The 19850-nt window shown below is 41.9% G+C and overlaps 1 protein-coding gene across 1 annotated transcript in view; it reads right to left on the reverse strand.

Moving 5' to 3' along the window:
• pcp4a (Purkinje cell protein 4a) overlaps positions 1 to 17195 on the reverse strand; it is a 39322-nt gene extending 22127 nt beyond the window's left edge. The window contains exons 1-2 of the mRNA XM_028596290.1: positions 17166 to 17195; positions 9140 to 9324 (exon numbers count right to left, since the gene is read on the reverse strand). Coding sequence (XP_028452091.1) covers positions 9140 to 9148 — 9 coding nt within the window. The 5' untranslated portion in view covers positions 9149 to 9324; positions 17166 to 17195. The remainder of the gene's footprint in view (positions 1 to 9139; positions 9325 to 17165) is intronic.
• Between the last annotated feature and the right edge of the window lie 2655 nt (positions 17196 to 19850).

The following is a 19850-nucleotide window of genomic DNA, read 5'->3' on the forward strand; positions in this document are numbered from 1 at the left end:
CACTGTTACTATGGTCCCATGTACTACCTTTACTGTACTGTACTACTGTTTACAGACACTGTTTCTATGGTCCCATGTACTACCTTTACTGTAATGTACTACTGTTTACCAGACACTGTTTCTATGGTCCCATGTACTACCTTTACTGTACTGTACTACTGTTTACCAGACACTGTTACTATGGTCCCATGTACTACCTTTACTGTACTGTACTACTGTTTACCAGACACTGTTACTATGGTCCCATGTACTACCTTTACTGTACTGTACTACTGTTTACAGACACTGTTTCTATGGTCCCATGTACTACCTTTACTGTAATGTACTACTGTTTACAGACACTGTTTCTATGGTCCCATGTACTACCTTTACTGTACTGTACTACTGTTTACCAGACACTGTTTCTATGGTCCCATGTACCACCTTTACTGTACTGTACTACTGTTTACCAGAAACTGTTACTATGGTCCCATGTACTACCTTTACTGTACTGTACTACTGTTTACAGACACTGTTTCTATGGTCCCATGTACTACCTTTACTGTACTGTACTACTGTTTACCAGACACTGTTTCTATGGTCCCATGTACCACCTTTACTGTACTGCACTACTGTTTACCAGACACTGTTACTATGGTCCCATGTACTACCTTTACTGTACTGTACTACTGTTTACAGACACTGTTTCTATGGTCCCATGTACCACCTTTACTGTACTGTACTACTGTTTACCAGACACTGTTTCTATGGTCCCATGTACTACCTTTACTGTACTGTGCTACTGTTTACCAGACACTGTTACTATGGTCCCATGTACTACCTTTACTGTACTGTACTACTGTTTACAGACACTGTTTGTATGGTCCCATGTACTACCTTTACTGTAATGTACTACTGTTTACCAGACACTGTTTCTATGGTCCCATGTACTACCTTTACTGTACTGTACTACTGTTTACCAGACACTGTTTCTATGGTCCCATGTACTACCTTCACTGTAATGTACTACTGTTTACCAGACACTGTTTCTATGGTCCCATGTACTACCTTTACTGTACTGTACTACTGTTTACAGACACTGTTTCTATGGTCCCATGTACTACCTTTACTGTACTGTACTACTGTTTACCAGACACTGTTTCTATGGTCCCATGTACTACCTTTACTGTACTGTACTACTGTTTACAGACGCTGTTTCTATGGTCCCATGTACTACCTTTACTGTACTGTACTACTGTTTACCAGACACTGTTACTATGGTCCCATGTACTACCTTTACTGTAATGTACTACTGTTTACCAGACACTGTTTCTATGGTCCCATGTACTACCTTTACTGTACTGTACTACTGTTTACCAGACACTGTTACTATGGTCCCATGTACTACCTTTACTGTACTGTACTACTGTTTACCAGACGCTGTTACTATGGTCCCATGTACTACCTTTACTGTACTGTACTACTGTTTACCAGACACTGTTTCTATGGTCCCATGTACTACCTTTACTGTACTGCACTACTGTTTACCAGACACTGTTACTATGTTCCCATGTACTACCTTTACTGTACTGTACTACTTTTTACAGACACTGTTTCTATGGTCCCATGTACTACCTTTACTGTACTGTACTACTGTTTACCAGACACTGTTTCTATGGTCCCATGTACTACCTTTACTGTACTGTACTACTGTTTACCAGACACTGTTTCTATGGTCCCATGTACTACCTTTACTGTACTGTACTACTGTTTACCAGACACTGTTACTATGGTCCCATGTACTACCTTTACTGTACTGTACTACTGTTTACCAGACACTGTTACTATGGTCCCATGTACTACCTTTACTGTACTGTACTACTGTTTACCAGACACTGTTTCTATGGTCCCATGTAATACCTTTACTGTACTGCACTACTGTTTACCAGACACTGTTACTATGGTCCCATGTACTACCTTTACTGTACTGTACTACTGTTTACAGACACTGTTTCTATGGTCCCATGTACCACCTTTACTGTACTGTACTACTGTTTACCAGACACTGTTTCTATGGTCCCATGTACTACCTTTACTGTACTGTACTACTGTTTACCAGACACTGTTACTATGGTCCCATGTACTACCTTTACTGTACTTTACTACTGTTTACAGACACTGTTTGTATGGTCCCATGTACTACCTTTACTGTAATGTACTACTGTTTACCAGACACTGTTTCTATGGTCCCATGTACTACCTTTACTGTACTGTACTACTGTTTACCAGACACTGTTTCTATGGTCCCATGTACTACCTTCACTGTACTGTACTACTGTTTACAAGACACTGTTTCTATGGTCCCACGTACCACCTTTACTGTACTGTACTACTGTTTACCAGAAACTGTTACTATGGTCCCATGTACTACCTTTACTGTACTGTACTACTGTTTACAGACACTGTTTCTATGGTCCCATGTACTACCTTTACTGTACTGTACTACTGTTTACCAGACACTGTTTCTATGGTCCCATGTACCAACTTTTCAGACTATTTACAGTATTAACAGTATTGCACTGTATGGATTCAGGCCCTTGGAATTTCTTGTCCAATTCTTCCAACTCGCTACTGATTATTGAATTATATAATTTACAGTTGTGAAAAAATTAGGACACCCATGCTAAATAAAAAGAAAGGAAAGAGGAATAAAAAATCATATTTTGCAAATTGATCTTAATGCCTTAATTAAAAAAATGAGGAAAAATCCAATCTTTAAGGACACCAATTTTCTTTGTGAAAGAATAATGTATCGTAAATAAATAGATGTTCTTCCTTAAAATACAGGGGGCATAAATAAGCACACCCCTATGTTAAATTCCCATAAAGGCCGGCAGATTTTTATTTTTAAAGGCCAGTTATTTCATGGATCCAGATACTATGCATCCTGATAAAGTTCCCTTGGCCTTTGGAATTAAAATAGCCCCCCCACATCATCACATACCCTTCACCATACCCCCACATCATCACATACCCTTCACCATACCCCCATACATCATCACATACCCTTCACCATACCCCCATACATCATCACATACCCTTCACCATATCCCCCACATCATTACATACCCTTCACCATATCCCCCCCACATCATCACATACCCTTCACCATATCCCCCACATCATCACATACCCTTCACCATATCCCCACATCATCACATACCCTTCACCATACCCCCCACATCATCACATACCCTTCACCATACCCCCCCACATCACATACCCTTCACCATACCTAGAGATTGGCATGGGGTACTTTCCATAAAATCATCTCTATATGCATTATGAAACCATCTATTAGACTAACTGAAATCAAACCATGCCACTCTCTAGGTATGAGATATATATATACATACAGATATACACACACACACACACACACACACACACACACACACACACACACACACACCACATTGGTCTGTAGTATTCTCTCTACTACTGCAGTACTTTTACAGGGATGTATTTACTTGTAGTACCATAATGAAACATGTATCACCTATTTTGTACTACAATATTTAATGATTGTACGAACGATGACCCAGTGAAATTATGGGTAGCTTGTGGGTGATCTAAAGTAATGTTTCAATGGTATTTCACAATATATTTGTGTTTTGAACCAGTGATTGTGCAAGTGCAAGACTTCTTTAGAGATATGAATGCACAATCCAATGTTTTGAACATTGGATAGCCTGTGTTACAAGTGATGACTGTTGTGAGTTTTGTGTCTAGAGTTTTGAAAAATCACATCAAGGTTATGAAATTAGTAGCAAAGTGATTGTAAAAAACTGTAAAAAGAGGAGGAGTAAGTCTCCAGATCATCCTACGAGCCAAACAGTTCAACAGCAGGCACCAATGACACTGTGTTATACTGAAATATTCACATCAGATGGGTTGAAAAAGATGCTTGTTTGCTATTTAAAAGTCAAAACATCACAATTCATCTCAGATTCAGGCTTCCGCTAGTCCTCCAAACCATAAAACGATATAGAGTAGGTTGTTTATTCCGACCCTTTATATGACCCATTACAACGCTTTCCGTCCTCATATCTAAACCAGACAGGAACAGTAGCAGTTTTAAACACGTCGTTAACGTTGTGAAACGATCACAGTTTGGTTATGTTTAGGCACCCAAACTACTTAGATAAAGCTACATTGTGTAAGAATTATTCCCATCTAGCGTTGAAATTGTATATGACAATTGACTGAATATTACTTTCTAGCCCTTCCCATTCCGAGCGTGTTTTAACTCCTACGGTGGCCGAACCCGAAATTAGCTCTTAGTATCTCCATCGTTTAAACGCAACTGTAAAAGCGCGAAAGGCGGAGGTATGTCCATCATTGGCTAATGTATTTTAAAGATGGAGGCGCAACATGGCTGCCACCATTTGAGCGACTCACTCGTATGTATTCTGAATGATTCTAAATGGCAGATTCTACGCTTAAGAGAATATTTTGATTAGTTGGTGGAAGTAATTACATATGAATGAGCACACATTTGTGAAAGAACAAAGGGGTTTTGCTAAGAATCAACTCAAAAAATTACACAGTGTAGGTTTAAGTTTGGAAAAATATCGTGGTTTGGGTTAAAATTATAATTCACTTACTTCTGCAGGGTTTTCCCTGCATAGAGGAATTTTTTGGCGCCCCCCTCCCAAAGAGGTTTCAGCCAGCCCCAAAGGAAAATCACCAGCGCCAAAATGATGAGAATTGAGAATAAAAACAGCAATTCAAATTCTCTCTGAAAGGGTTTAAGAGCGATTGACCAAACAACTGTTGAACAAGGAGAACATTAAATTATGTCAGTTTTATCACCCAGAGTCAGCCTGTCTCCCGGTGATTTATTAAAGGTCCCATGACATGAAAATTTCACTTTATGAGGTTTTTTAACATTAATATGTGTTCCCCCAACCTGCCTTTGGTCCCCCAGTGGCTAGAAATGGTGATAGGTGTAAACCGAGCCCTGGGTATCCTGCTCTGCCTTTGAGAAAATGAAAGCTCAGATGGACCAATCAGGAATCTTCTCCTTATGAGGTCATAAGGAGCAAGGTTACCTCCCCTTTCTCTGCTTTGCCCGCCCAGAGAATTTGGACCACCCATGAGAGAGAGAGAGACATCATGTCTTTCAAACGAGCAAAGTGGCAGTTGGTCAAGGCCACACCCCCACCCTCCACCTTGCCCCCCCTCTCTCCTCCTCAATAGCTACAGACACAGAAATGGCACATCCTAAGGAAAACTCATTGTGGGACTGGCTCTAGTGGCTGTAATTCTGCACCAAGGCTGAATTTCGGGAAAGAGACTTCAGATACAGTATTAGAGGACCACTAAGGCCTATATAAAAGAGACTTCAGATACAGTATTAGGGGACCACTAAGGTCTATATAAAAGAGACTTCAGATACAGTATTAGGGGACCACTAAGGTCTATATAAAAGAGACTTCAGATACAGTATTAGGGGACCACTAAGGTCTATATAAAAGAGACTTCAGATACAGTATTAGTGGAACACTGAGGGACCTTTAATATATATATATATATATATATATATATATATATATATATATATATATCTATCTATCTATCTTTTTAAAACCAGTTTTGTTAATTGGTGTTTTATTTATTCAAGCATGATATACATTGTTGTTTATCAAATTGTCAGAAATAACAGGTAATGCTTAGATTTCTGTCAAATAAGGTAATTTATTCTCCACTTTACTGTACGCGGACTGATCATGCTTTCTGTCGTGTGTAGTAACCCCCCCCCCCAAAAAAGGCTGTTTCCTTCTTTTCAAACAGGACAGAAACCCTTGTGTCTGTTTGACCCATCCACCGCCCCAAGAACGTTTATGATGATTATCATACGTTACTGTATATCACAATCAGCATTAGATGGCAATGATTTTGAGAACTATCTACACAAATAGGTAATATGTGGTGAAATGGCAGAAACGCAGCCTACGTGAGACGTGTGTGTGCTGAAATTGAGCGCACAACTCCAAAGTGTTGTTAATGTCAGTCTCCATGTTGTCATCATTTGCTAGATAGTGCAGTCTGAGAATGCAGAATTGTTCATCACCATGGCGACAGACCACCCATTTAAGCTACTTTCACCACAGGAACCTCAAATTGCTTGATGTTTATGGACACAGCTAAAAAGAAAAAAATCAGCTGCAGCAGTACCAACGCAGACTAGGATGAGGTTACAGCCTTATTATCCCAGCACGATAAAACAATTCATTTGGCAATATTGATTTGTTGTAAAGCAATTATACATGTTGTGTGTGATTTATAGTATTTGATCTCCCTGGCTGTGAAGCAGTTTGTGTTGAGTGGATTGTTGTAATGCAGTTACAGTGAAACATGGCAGTGGGCTTTAATAGATGATATACAGTCTGTACTTGCTTGAGAAGATATTAGCAAATGTTCAAAAGAAACAAGCTGCTATAATCTATTCATGATTCTTTGTAGTGACACTACAGATAGGTCGATTGAATCAACTGATCGTTCAGTCGACAAAATCGTTTCAGTGTTAGTGTAGAATTTCTTAAGTCAAAGACAGCCCTAATCCTTGTGGCCCCTTACAAAAAAAAGCAGTGTTTAGTTGGGGGCCATTTTGTTACATTTCTATGAGTTGTTCCACCAAAAGAGTGATTTTTTTTTTTAGATGCTTTCAAAGAGGTAAAGCTATCCAATATTTAACATAAAACACACCGTCAGCTTTCAAAGAAAGGCCCTCAAAACCCACCTTGTGTGTTTTTATCCATCTTGCAATTTTACTCTTATTGTCTTTATTAAAATGTTTAATACTTTTTTGTATCCTATGTAAAGTGTCTTTGAGGACTTCGAAAAGCGCTACATAAATCCAATGTATTTTTATATTTCCATATGACAAATAGACTAAATAATCCCTCAGGCTTTGAAGACAGGCAGGGAGTGGTAATTAAGCGAGAGTTCTCTCTTCTGTCTAGAAAAATGCTCCAACCTGGACAGGGGAACGTTATAATGATCTAAAAATAATTTATCCTGATGAGCACAAAGGAACCATAAAAACGTTGTGTGAGTCTGAGCAGAATAAGCCAGAGCAGTGGCGTGTGGAGGCAGACGGAGCTTGCCATTGATTTTTTATTTCATTATTCATTCACAGCAACGTCCTCTCGTCTTGGTTCTATTACAGTATAGGCATTTGAATCCATCACCGACATGAGATGCAACTGAATTCCCTGAGTTTTCCGGTGTGTAATGTCTTATTTATAAGATCCACTCTGTACAGCAGTACACCAGAGGGGAGGGGAGAAGTCAGCAACATGACAGTACCGTGCGTGTGTGACAGTGTACAAAAACTCTGCATTAAAAGATTCATAAGGATTGAAGTGGCAGCTGGTGTTCATGGAAGTTTACACGCAAACAAACAATTACAACTTGTTTTACTTTATTTCATATTCTTAAGGAATGTCTCAGCAGGTTTTTACTGGAACTAGAATAAAGGTCCAACTGAGGAATACAGTACATGCTACCAGGACTGGACACCATCTAGTCTGGAGCAACGGAAGTACATGGCCAGAATAATTACTTGACATACGGCGCGTCCCTCACCTTCCGCTCTCTGTGTGTTGCTGTTCTCAAACTTTTTAAACTGATTCATCTATTAAATTGTAAAGATTTAAAAGAATATGTGACACACGGCTATACACTGGTAAGAGCTAATGAGGTTTAACAATGTATCCAGCTAATTTAAATAGCTCACGAGTGTTTTTTTTCCTTTATCCCACAAAGTATCTGTGGTAGCCAGACCTTACTCCACGGAGCTGTGCAGATAGGTCTTGAGACTAGACACCATCCAACATGTACAGCAGGATAAAGGTATACAGACTATGAATTGTGTGCTTTCAGTCAGTCCAGTTCCTTGGGGTGAGCCAACTCGTGATAAGGTCTTGATGGAGCCAGCGCTCCCCCGTGCACACTGGGAGAAGGTTTTATTCTCTGGAATAGGGCTGGGCAGTATATCGATATTACATCGGCATCGATAGCCTACATGAGGCTAGATATCGTCTTGAATTTGTCTTTTCCTGATTATAAAGGCTGCATTACAGTAAAGTGATGTCATTTTCTGAACTTACCAGACTGTTCTAGCTGTCTTATTATTTGCCTTTTCCCCACTTAGTCATTGTATCCCCATTATTTGTGATTATTTATCAAAACTCTGATTGTGTTATTATTTTGTGAAAGCACCAATAGTCAGCCCTACAATATCCCCACAATATCCACATTGAAGTATTTGGTCAAAAATATTGTGATATTTGATTTTGTCCAGATCGGCCAGCTCTACTCTGGGATAGCAGCAAACCTTGAATAATTCAGTGACTACAGGATTTTCTTGTTGCCAGTGAATCATCTTCCAGAGAAGAGTCTAGCGGGGGTCCTTTCTAATCCCCACTCTGACATTATCAGAACACCCCCCACCCCCTTTCCCCCCTATCTGAAGTCCACACACAAGTTGCAATGGCTCAGCCCCATGAAACGATGCTTAGACTAGCCGTGTAGGTCAATACCGTCTCTGCTTCATCGGGCATGTGTTCATGCTGGATTGAGCTTTAATCTGAAATGTCAGACTTAAAGCTACGTTAAACCATATTTACCAACAGGGATGTAATAATTGTATTTCATATTATCATGGACAGTCACACACCCTGACTGTTTGTCATTTGAAGAACTCATATTTGCTGCCTCCCACAGTCCTTAATGTACAGTATGTTGGCCAGTCAGCAGTGCAACTGCACATCAGTCATCATCACAGAAACACAGAAGGAGTAGGCTGACTTGTGCACACTGGGTAACTGTTAGGTTCAATTTTGCAGAAAATGTGATGTGCAAAAAAAATAAATAATATATATATATAATTATTATTAAATAAACTGTAACTCGTTTAAGCAGGCAACATTACATTTCACAACTCTATACAGGTATGCACAATCAAAGATTAAGTTATCAGAAGTTCAGGTTGTGGAACAAAGCGCAACGTTAAAAAGAAAGTGCTGAAATATCAGAGTTGCTGAAGGAGAGCAGAGTACAAACATGAAGCAGAGTACAAAGAAGCACGTACCTCACTCATGGCTGCGCTGTGTGTGTGTGTGTGTGTATCTCTGTGCTGTGACTGAAGGAAGGCTACAGTCCTCTCTCTCTCTCTCTGAGCCGCTCTGCTCTCACTCTGCTTTTATAGCGGCGCTCTCCTCTCCACACTCCCATCAGACCAATCGGCACGGGGCTCCTTGTCTCCAGCTCATAGCTCTACAATGTAGACCAGGATTTATATTTCAATACTCTGCCATTTGTTTGGCTTGTTTCCCGTTTGTGTTGTCAGGGGGATATAAGCAGTGGTGGACTGTAACTAAGTACATTTACTCAAGTACTGTCCTAGTACGAGTACAAATTTGACGTAATTTAGGCTTTTCATTTCATGCTACTTTCTACATCTACCCTGCTACATTTCAGAGCAAAATATTGTACTTTTTACTCCACTACATTCATCTGACAGTTTTTGTTACTAGTTATTTTACAGATTAAGATGTTTGCACACAAAACACATGTAGTTTATAAAATCCAATGTTTTATTATTAATTAACAGTTGAAATGATTAGACCATTAAAAACTGTTTCTAAAATGTGAGGATTTTTTTTGCATTGAGTACTTTTACTTTTAAAAGGCTACTTTAAGTAGCCTACATTTCCTGATGCTTTTACTTAAATAAAATTTTCAAAGCAGGACTTGTAACAGAGTATTTACACTGTGGTATTAGTACTTTTACTTAAGTAAAGGATCTGGATACTTCCACAAACTGGATATAAGGGCTGATTAAATTCAAGCACAATAATGAAATATCTACATTCCCTGTTGAATAACGACTGCATTCATATGAACAAATACTCTGCATAGTCTGCACATATTTAATAACATACACATTAAATGTGTTTGTTTATCCCTTATATAGCCTACAATAGCCCACAAAATGAGTCAGAGGTTGATATTGCTGTTTCTGGACATCTGCATGCACGCATCCCCCACACTAACTGACTACATGTCTTTAAAAGGTAATCACCCTCCCTTGGACTTCTTTTAGTTCTGTGAATCACAATGGATAAATTTAGGATTATTAGAATTCAATCATCCCTGGCGCAGCTAATCATAAAGACAAATAGACATTCCAAACAAATCATTGGCATGTCTGTATGGTGATGGGGAATATATAAGAACAATAAGGTCTATACAAATGTGCAGGTGGTCCACCACATGTGACAGAAGGGAACTAGTGAAGGAGGCCACCAAGACGTCTGATCACTGTGAAGAAGCTAGAGGCAGTGATGTAGTCAAGACCACTTTAGTCTCCCATTGCCAGACCTTCCTCCATAGCGCTGTGGAGGAAGGTCTGGCTAATCCACACAGCATTCCCTAACCCTAGTGAACCATAGTCCTCATAAATCCATCGGAGTTTAGAATGCCAACACAAAGAAATCGTAAGGAAATGGACATCCGGCCAAAATCAGGGACATCCAATGGAATTTCCAGCGGCAACGGAGCAATCCTGGAAATGAAATATCGTTGATATAGACTAAGCCCACCTAAACCGAGACCAAGTCATCACCAAGACTAGAGTGTATCAAGACAGAGACAAGACCAAGACTTTGAGGGGTTGAGACCGAGTCAAGACGAAGACCAAGGCAGGGCGAGACTACATCAAGACTAAGACCAAGGCAGGGCAATACCGAGTCAAGACAAAGACCAAGGCAGGGCGAGAATGAGTCAAGACTAAGACCAAGGCAGGGCGAGAATGAGTCAAGACTAAGACCAAGGCAGGGCGAGAACGAGTCAAGACTAAGACCAAGGCAGGGTAAGACTACGTCAAGACTAAGACCAAGGCAGGGCGAGAACGAGTCAAGACTAAGACCACGGCAGGGTGAGACTACATCAAGACTAAGATCAAGGCAGGGCGAGAATGAGTCAAGACTAAGACCAAGGCAGGGCGAGACTACATCAAGACTAAGACCACGGCAGGACGATACAGAGTCAAGACTAAGACCAAGACAGGACAATACCGAGTCAAGACTAAGACCACGGCAGGGCGAGACCAAGACCAGTCCCACACTGAATGAGACGATACAATGTGAAAAATATTAACCATAGGCACTATGGCACAGAACAACCACAGAAAACAAACTAAAATTCTTCTTCAACGCTTTTATTGTGTATCGGAAAAGTCCATCCATCCATCCATCTTCATCCGCTTATCCGGTGTCGGGTCGCGTGGGGAGCAGCTCCAGCAGGGGACCCCAAACTTCCCTTTCCCGAGCAACATTAACCAGCTCCGACTGGGGGATCCCGAGGCGTTCCCAGGCCAGGTTGGAGATATAATCCCTCCACCTAGTTCTGGGTCTTCCCCGAGGCCTCCTGCTCGACGTGCCTGGAACACCTCCCTAGGGAGGCGCCCAGGGGGCATCCTTACCAGATGCCCGAACCACCTCAACTGGCTCCTTTCGACGCGAAGGAGCAACGGCTCTACTCCGAGCTCCTCACGGATGACTGAGCTTCTCACCCTATCTCTAAGGGAGACGCCAGCCACCCTCCTGAGGAAACCCATTTCGGCCGCTTGTACCCTGGATCTCGTTCTTTTGGTCATGACCCAGCCTTCGTGACCATAGGTGAGGGTAGGAATGAAAACTGACCGGTAGATCTTTTCGTCACAACAGTGCGATAGATTGAATGTAATACCGCACCCGCTGCGCCGATTCTCCGACCAATCTCCCGCTCCATTGTCCCCTCACTCGCGAACAAAACCCCAAGGTACTTGAACTCCTTCACTTGGGGTAAGGACTCATTCCCTACCTGGAGAAGGCATTCCATCGGTTTCCTGCTGAGAACCATGGCCTCCGATTTAGAAGTGCTGATCCTCATCCCAACCGCTTCACACTCGGCTGCGAACCGATCCAGTGAGTGCTGAAGGTCACAGGCCGATGATGCCATCAGGACCACATCATCTGCAAAGAGCAGCAATGAGATCCCCAGCCCACCAAACTGCAACCCCTCCCCACCCCAACTACGCCTCGATATCCTGTCCATAAATATTACAAACAGGATTGGTGACAAAGCGCAGCCCTGGCGGAGGCCAACCCTCACCTGAAACGAGTCTGACTTTCTGCCGAGAACCCGGACACAGCTCTCACTTTGGTCGTACAGAGATTGGATGGCCCTGAGTAGAGACCCCCTCACCCCATACTCCTGCAGCACCTCCCACAGTGCAGCCTTCTCCAAATCCACAAAACACATGTAGACCCACTCCCAGGCTACCTCCAGGATCCTTGCGAGAGTGAAGAGCTGGTCCGTTGTTCCACGACCAGGACGGAATCCGCATTGTTCCTCCTTCCACCGCCCTATTACCTCCTCAGTTGAGGTCAACAGTGTCCCATCCTTACTGTACACAGCTTGGATGGTTCCCCGCTTCCCCCTCCTGAGGTGGCGAACAGTTTTCCAAAAGCACTTTGGTGCCGACCGAAAGTCCTTCTCCATGTCTTCTCCAAACTTCTCCCACACCCGCTGCTTTGCCTCTTTCACAGCAGAGGCTGCAGCCCTTCGGGCCCTTCGGTACCCTGCAACTGCCTCCGGAGTCCTCCGGGATAACATATCCCGGAAAGACTCCTTCTTCAGTCGGACGGCTTCCCTGACCACCGGTGTCCACCACGGTGTTCGTGGGTTACCGCCCCTTGAGGGACCCTAAGACCACAGCTCCTCGCCGCAGCTTCAGCAATGGAAACTTTGAACATTGTCCACTCGGGTTCAATGCCCCCAGCCTCCACAGGGATGCACGAAAAGCTCCGCCGGAGGTGTGAGTTGAAAGTCTGTCGGACAGGGGCCTCCTCCAGACGTTCCCAATTTACCCGCACTAGACATTTGGGCTTACCAGGTCTGTCCAGAGTCTTCCCCCACCCCCTGACCCAACTCACCACCACCAGATGGTGATCGGTTGACAGCTCTGCCCCTCTCTTCACCCGAGTGTCCAAAACATACGGCCTCAGATCAGATGAAACGATTATGAAATTGATCATTGACCTTCGGCCTAGGGTGCTCTGGTACCAGGTACACTTATGAGCATCCCTATGTTCGAACATGGTGTTCGTTATAGACAATCCATGACTAGCACAGAAGTCCAACAACAAACAACCACTCTGGTTTAGATCAGGGAGGCCGTTCCTCCCAATCACGCCTCTCCAGGTGTCTCCGATACTTCTCCGTGAACCATCACCTTATCGTGGTGGAGAGGTTTGTGTGTCTCTGTGAACCTGAGGGCTGTGTTGTCTGGAGCTTTGTGCTCCTGGTAGGGTCTCCCAAGGCAAAGTGGTCTCAGGTGAGGGGCCAGACAAAGAATGGTTCAAAAACCCCAATGAATAAACGAGGTAGAGATGGAGTGACCCTGCCCGGAGGAAGCCCGTCTGGAGCCAGGCCCAGACGGCGGGCTCGTCGGCGAGCGCCTGGTGGCCGGGTTTGCCACGGAGCCCACACAAGCTACATGGCTCCCATCTCTCCAGCCCATGGGCCCACCACCTGTGGGAGGAACCGCTGGGGTCGGGTGCGATGCCACATGGGTGGCAGTGAAGGTCAGGGGCCTCGACGGACCAGACCCGGGCAGCAGACGCTGGCTCTGGGGACGTGGAACGTCACCTCTCTGTGGGGGAAGGAGCCGGAACTGGTGTGGGAGGTGGAGCGCTACCGGTTAGATCTGGTGGGGCTTACCTCTACGCACAGTCTTGGTTCTGGAACTATACTCCTGGATAGGGGTTGGAAAATTGTATTGGAAAAATGCCTTGATAAAATAATCACAAGGGATTGCAGAGGTGAATTTTATGTGTAGGTGTTTCTCTTTGTTTTCAACAAATACAAACACTAAGGGGGGAGAAATGCATGTTGTGAAATGGGGAGAAAGGGTTAACAGTAACAAATTTCTAATTAAAAAAGTTATTGGCTGCATTTGAAGCATTTGATCACAGTAATGATGTCAACACATTATTCAGACAATGCACAGGCAATTTAGTGATATCCCAGCAGTTGTGGTCTCGACCGGTCCTGAAATAAAATCTGGAGTCCTCTTTATCCGAGACGAGGCCGAGTAAAAATGCTGTAGAATCAGAGACGAGAATGAGACCTTTAAAAGTGGTCTCGGGACCAAAACCAACCTGGAGTACTGCAGCACTGGCTAGAGGGTTCCACGGCTGATAAGATAAGAGGCGGGAGATGCTGTGCATAACTACTGTTGCCTGGGTGCTTCATCAGCTGCAGCTTAAAGGCTGTTGCAAAGAACTCACGTGACATCTGGCCAGGTGTTTGTCAGAAGGCATGTAGGAGATTCGGACACGAGGAAGAAGGAAACAGCATGGCTTTTACCCCACGGCGTTTAGAGTAGTGATGAGGATAGTGATGATAGCAGTGTGATGATGTGGGGAATCTATGCAGCAGCAGCACGCCTTGGAAAGCAGCGGTGAAATGTGCTTAAGCATAAATGTTGAAGTATTTGTACTTTACTTGAGTCTTATCTTTTCATGCCCCTTTCTACTTCTCCTCCACTACATTTCAGAGAGAAATATTGTACTTTTTACTCCACTACATTAATCTGACACCTTTAGTTACTATGTTACTTTACAAATTAGGTCTAAGGCTTTTTCTGTACTTTTGATACTTTGAGTACATTTCCTGATGATGATACTTTTACTTAAGTAACATTTTCAATGCAGGTCTTTTGCTTGAAACAGAGTATTAGTAAATACAGTATTAGTACTTTTACTTAAGTAAACACTGTGAATACTTCTTCCACCACTGATGAAAGGCTTTTCCTGGTAGAGGGGAAGTGAATACTGCAAGATAGAAAGGAAAACCTGCTGCAGTCTGCAAGAGAACTGCCACTTTGAGTAGATTGATTCTCCATCAATGACCCCGAACATGAAGCCAAAGCATCACAGGATTTGCTTCAGAACAGCAGCTGTTTAAGTCCTGAAGTGGCCAAGTCAGAATGCAGCGCTCAACCCACGATGCTAGATTATCTTTTTATTCTTATCAGCGAATCCAATTAAAGACCTCTCCAGAGGACTCTCTACTCTCCAGAGAATAAAAATGCTGAGCTGTTTCAGAAAAAACGACATTGACCATATTTATCATAATGAAAGGAAATGTCCCCCAGTGCAACACTATGCTCTTTTTATTTCCTTAAAAGGCACCTAGAGTTCTATAGCACAGAGAAATAAGCAATATCAGGCTGGATCTACACAAAACAAAATTCACTGTTGTATCCTATTGTACCCATAATATAGGATTAAGACCTACTTTATGGATCCTGCAAGGGGAAATTACATTCATATGATAAATACATTTAAGGGATGTATAAAACTACATTATAGTGAGAGTATATTTCACCCGTCTTTACCAAAACCAAATGCAGGTCTCTTTAAATGCTTTTATTGATTTAGTGGAGGACATATTTCTACGCATGTGCATGTTTGTGAACAGTCATTAATCAGGCTGAGTGTGTGACGGATTTAGTACTCTAAATCCGTCACATTTTAATCGGAGCGCTCAGCTGCTTAGAGATCCAGCAGAGCAGGTGTCCCTCAGGATCCATGTTTTGGGCCTAATTGATCGCCAGTCTCTCAGAGCATTGATTTATTTAGATTGCCCATTGCCCATAACTTTGTTATATACTGCGCAGTACTAGTCAAAAGATTGGACACACTTTCTCAGAATGGGATAAGGTGTGCGAGTTATACGCCCATTTATCAGTTTTTCATGTGATCCATGTCGTACAGACAACCCTCACATTATTCTCTAATTAATATTTCATTCACACATTTAACAAGAGCTTTATTTTCTTCTCTTCAGCCAATGTAAAGCTGGGGTTTAATTACGTAACGGACAGAGTGCTGTATGAGTTTACAGTGCAGGCTGTAGCACAGCAGTGTGTAGAATACATGCAGGGAGTGCATTCAAAGCATAATCAGTTCCTAAGGCAAAGAAAGCGTAATATTATTTTGGTTGATTTTAAGTCTTTGAACTCATTGCTTGTCTAAAGCTTGTAAAAAGACTGATGCTTTGCATTCTAGCAGAAGTTATTCTATTTCAAACTGCTCAGGGGCATTTCGTGGGAAGACTTCAAAGAGGAGAGAGGCTCCAGGATTACTGACCACAGTCACTTTAAACAGTTTCCACCGCCTTTAACAGATTGTGTTGCACTGCAAACATATTCATATGCACATGTTGGATTGCAGGTGGAATAAAGAAACTTTTTTTTGTGATTCAGGTTATCACTGAGTGTTACCTGGATATTTAAAGCAGCTATAATCCATATTTTTAAAAATAACAAAGGATCAAAAAGGTGAAAGATGTTGCTCGTAGTGACAAACAGAATTATCACCCGACTCTGCAATTCTCTTTAGCTCTACAGAGTTTTTTTGTGTCGTTCAGCACACTGTTTTGGTTTTCCAGCCTGCAATTTTACTGTTTTGGTTGACTCTCACTGCTCTCATAGAAGCATTTTTGCAGAAACCGCCCTGTACACTAGGCCTACCTGCTCAGCACCAAGCAGCTGACAGGGAAACTTACATAGTTGAGTATTTAGCAGCTAAGCCATTCATTTGAATAGAGCCAATCCAGCAATGCAGCAGGGGAGGTGGGGGGCAACGCTGAGGGCAACCGCAAAAAAGGCAGTGTCGTCCAGTCCAAAAAGAACCAGGCTCAACTGCGCTTCGGTGGCCAATCACATACATGCGGTCGCACATTCCTGGTATATCCACTGTTTCTACGGTTTCCCTCACGATCGTCGCAACAAGAGATAGAATAGTTTGTCACTAACTTTACAGAGTAAAATCATCGTCTCTGTGTCACGTCTAGGGAATAGCAGGCTTAAACCCCAAAGTGCAGAGTATGGAGGCGAGGACGCAGCAGGACGATTATTAAAGTTTAACAAATAAATAGTTTACAAACACAAAAGGTGTCCTAAAGCAGGCAGGAAAAAAATGGCAACCAAGATCCAAACAAAAACCAACAAAGTGGGAACACCAAAAGCTAAGTGAAGCATAAACCACAAAGAAGCAACTCACGGGGGGGGAAACGCAGAGAGCAAAGTCAACGATCACACAAGAGACAAAGAATAAAGCTCTGAGATTAAATACACAAGGTAACGAGGGTAGTAATGAGGGACAGGTGACGTGAGGGCTGATGAACAGGTGAGTCACATCAGGGCGGGGCAGACAACCACAGAGGTGGGAAAACACACAAGGCAGGAAGTAAAACCAGACATGACACAGGAGAAACAGACACTACAAAATAAAACAAGAAACTGAAGCATAAAACACACGGATAGAACAAGGAAAGCTAAACAGAGAACAAGGGTAACACACAACGATGAAACGAACAGGGAAACAACACAAAAAGGGAATGAATAAAAACAATAAAACAGGAAAAACTGCAACTGAAAACTACAACTGAAAACTACAACTGAAAACTACAATGTGACACTCAAGCTGTGCAGTGTTTTAGCATCTGATAAGCCATTTACATATCTGTTTTTTGAATTTTTTTTCATGTCATTTAAGACACTGCTCACATGTTTGCTAAGATTAGATATCTAGATATATTTCTTAGGTGTAAGTTGAGACCAGATCTACGAGGAGAGTGAATATTGGGCTTACATTTACAGTATGAGGTGGCCCGAAACACAACTCTCTGTCTGTCTACTCCATGTGTATATAGGTAACTGTATGCTGTTTGTAAGTTTGCCATATCAACATAAATTCAGTCCATTGTAGTTCATAAAAGATGCATAAGACAAACTGAAATCTGAAACTTTTAAGCTTTAAATAATATTACTATGTCTTGTGTATTGGTTTTGAAGTTCTATCAGCCGTGCATGATCGTTAAAAAGAAAAAGAGTATCTTTACATTCAAGTTTACAAAAGGTGACAATATGTCTATGTTTTGTTTACAGCTTGTTTCTGCTGCCCACAAGTGGCCAAGAAAAATATTTATTGCAGGTTGTGAGTGGCATTAATAATATGAGGCTGGCAAGTCTCTTTAATGCATCTTTTGTGCTGGAAGGACTGACAATATTCAAACATATCACAGAATAAGGATTTTTTGTTATCCACTCTATAAGCCTGATAATTGGGCTGAAATTGTAACATGTTATTGACAACAACAAAAAAGTGGTTCTGGAACAAGGCAGATATCTATTTTTGTTGCATCATGAACACTATTTATAAATGATAGAAAACACACATACTGTAGTGTGCATAGTGAGTCATTATTGCTGCTGGCAATAATAAAAGGCAATCTCAGGACTCCTCCTTTAAACTGTTTGGACATGTTTTCATTTGCAGCACATTGATAGATGCGGTCATTAAAGGAGCTGCAGTAGATAAGAATACAAAATAATGATTTAAACAAGGCTGACCGGGATCTACTGGAGTCAGGGCTCCGGCCTGTAGATAGGCAACTAAAGATCACTTCTTTTTTAGTAAGTGAGGAGTCATTACAGTGCCATAGTTTAACAACAGTATTCATTACAACAAACAAGACCATACAGTAGCTGTGAGACTGTTTCTGCTTCTGTTGGCAGGAAGTTGGATGCATTGTTACATCACGGAGGGAGAAGATGCTGTTGTGCAAGTTTATTCGAATCATCATCACAGTTACAACAAAGATGGGCTCATTTACCTTCAGAGTAAATTGAAACACATTTTCACATGAATCTACATATTTAGCTATAGCCTATACTTATTTTTCAGTGCCCCCACTTCATGTGGATCTCCATCTTTGGTTGTCTTTTGTTGTGCTGTGTGTATAATTGTCTTGCAAGTATGCCTTGCCGCACCACAAATTGCCCCTCTGGGACAATATCAATAAAGTTGAAGTTGAAGTCATCCAGGGGGTGTATAGAGAGTTGGATGCAGCCATTTATGAGCTTATTAGCTTTTAGAATCAAATCTGCAAACTGTTTCTGAACTCTAAACCTATACTGCCTCCCTGTAAATGTATGTTGTTCTTCAGAACATTGACAATCTGACAAAGTGAGCACTCAGCTGTGCTCTCTCTGTGCACACTAAGTTGCAGGGTTATCCATTACTAGGTGCATGGTAAGTACACCCTCTTTCCTCTTTCTGCCTGTCTGTCACCCAACTTCATTCTGGCTCTTATAATGCTGCTGAAGCATTTATAGATAATAGCTGCTACCTTCAGACCTGCTATTTTTGGTATTGTTTCTAGGAAGAGGCATATTTAAAAAATTAATTAATTAATTTAAAAAAAAGGGAACTTTGTTATGGCAGTTTTGAGTAGTGCATCAAACTACTGTGTGAGGTAAGGTCTAAATCAGTCCCATTTGCATTGCTAATATGATAAATCAGCATAACCTCACAGCATGATGCAGTGAGTTCCACCTGAAATAAAAAACAAAAGAAGAAAAGTATTAAAAAAAGAATAGCTGATGGTTTGTGACACACACACACACACACACACACACACACACACAGATTTCTATTCCTTTTTATCTGTGCTGACTTCAGTCAATCCTGATTATATAACAAATGAAATCTCCACACTGCATTTCTGCTGTAACTATGTATGTAGTGATGAATTACTATTGTTAACGTGTCGTCAATGCTACCCTGCAATTCTCTGTCCCTGAGACAAATCCTTGGGCAGCCTAATAAAGTAAAAACATCTCCATAGCAACCTTAATCAACCAACCTTTTGTTTTTGTGTTTTTGTGTTTTGCCATTTCCCTC

Source organism: Perca flavescens, chromosome 13 (assembly GCF_004354835.1).
Source record: "Perca flavescens isolate YP-PL-M2 chromosome 13, PFLA_1.0, whole genome shotgun sequence".
NCBI lineage: Eukaryota > Metazoa > Chordata > Actinopteri > Perciformes > Percidae > Perca > Perca flavescens.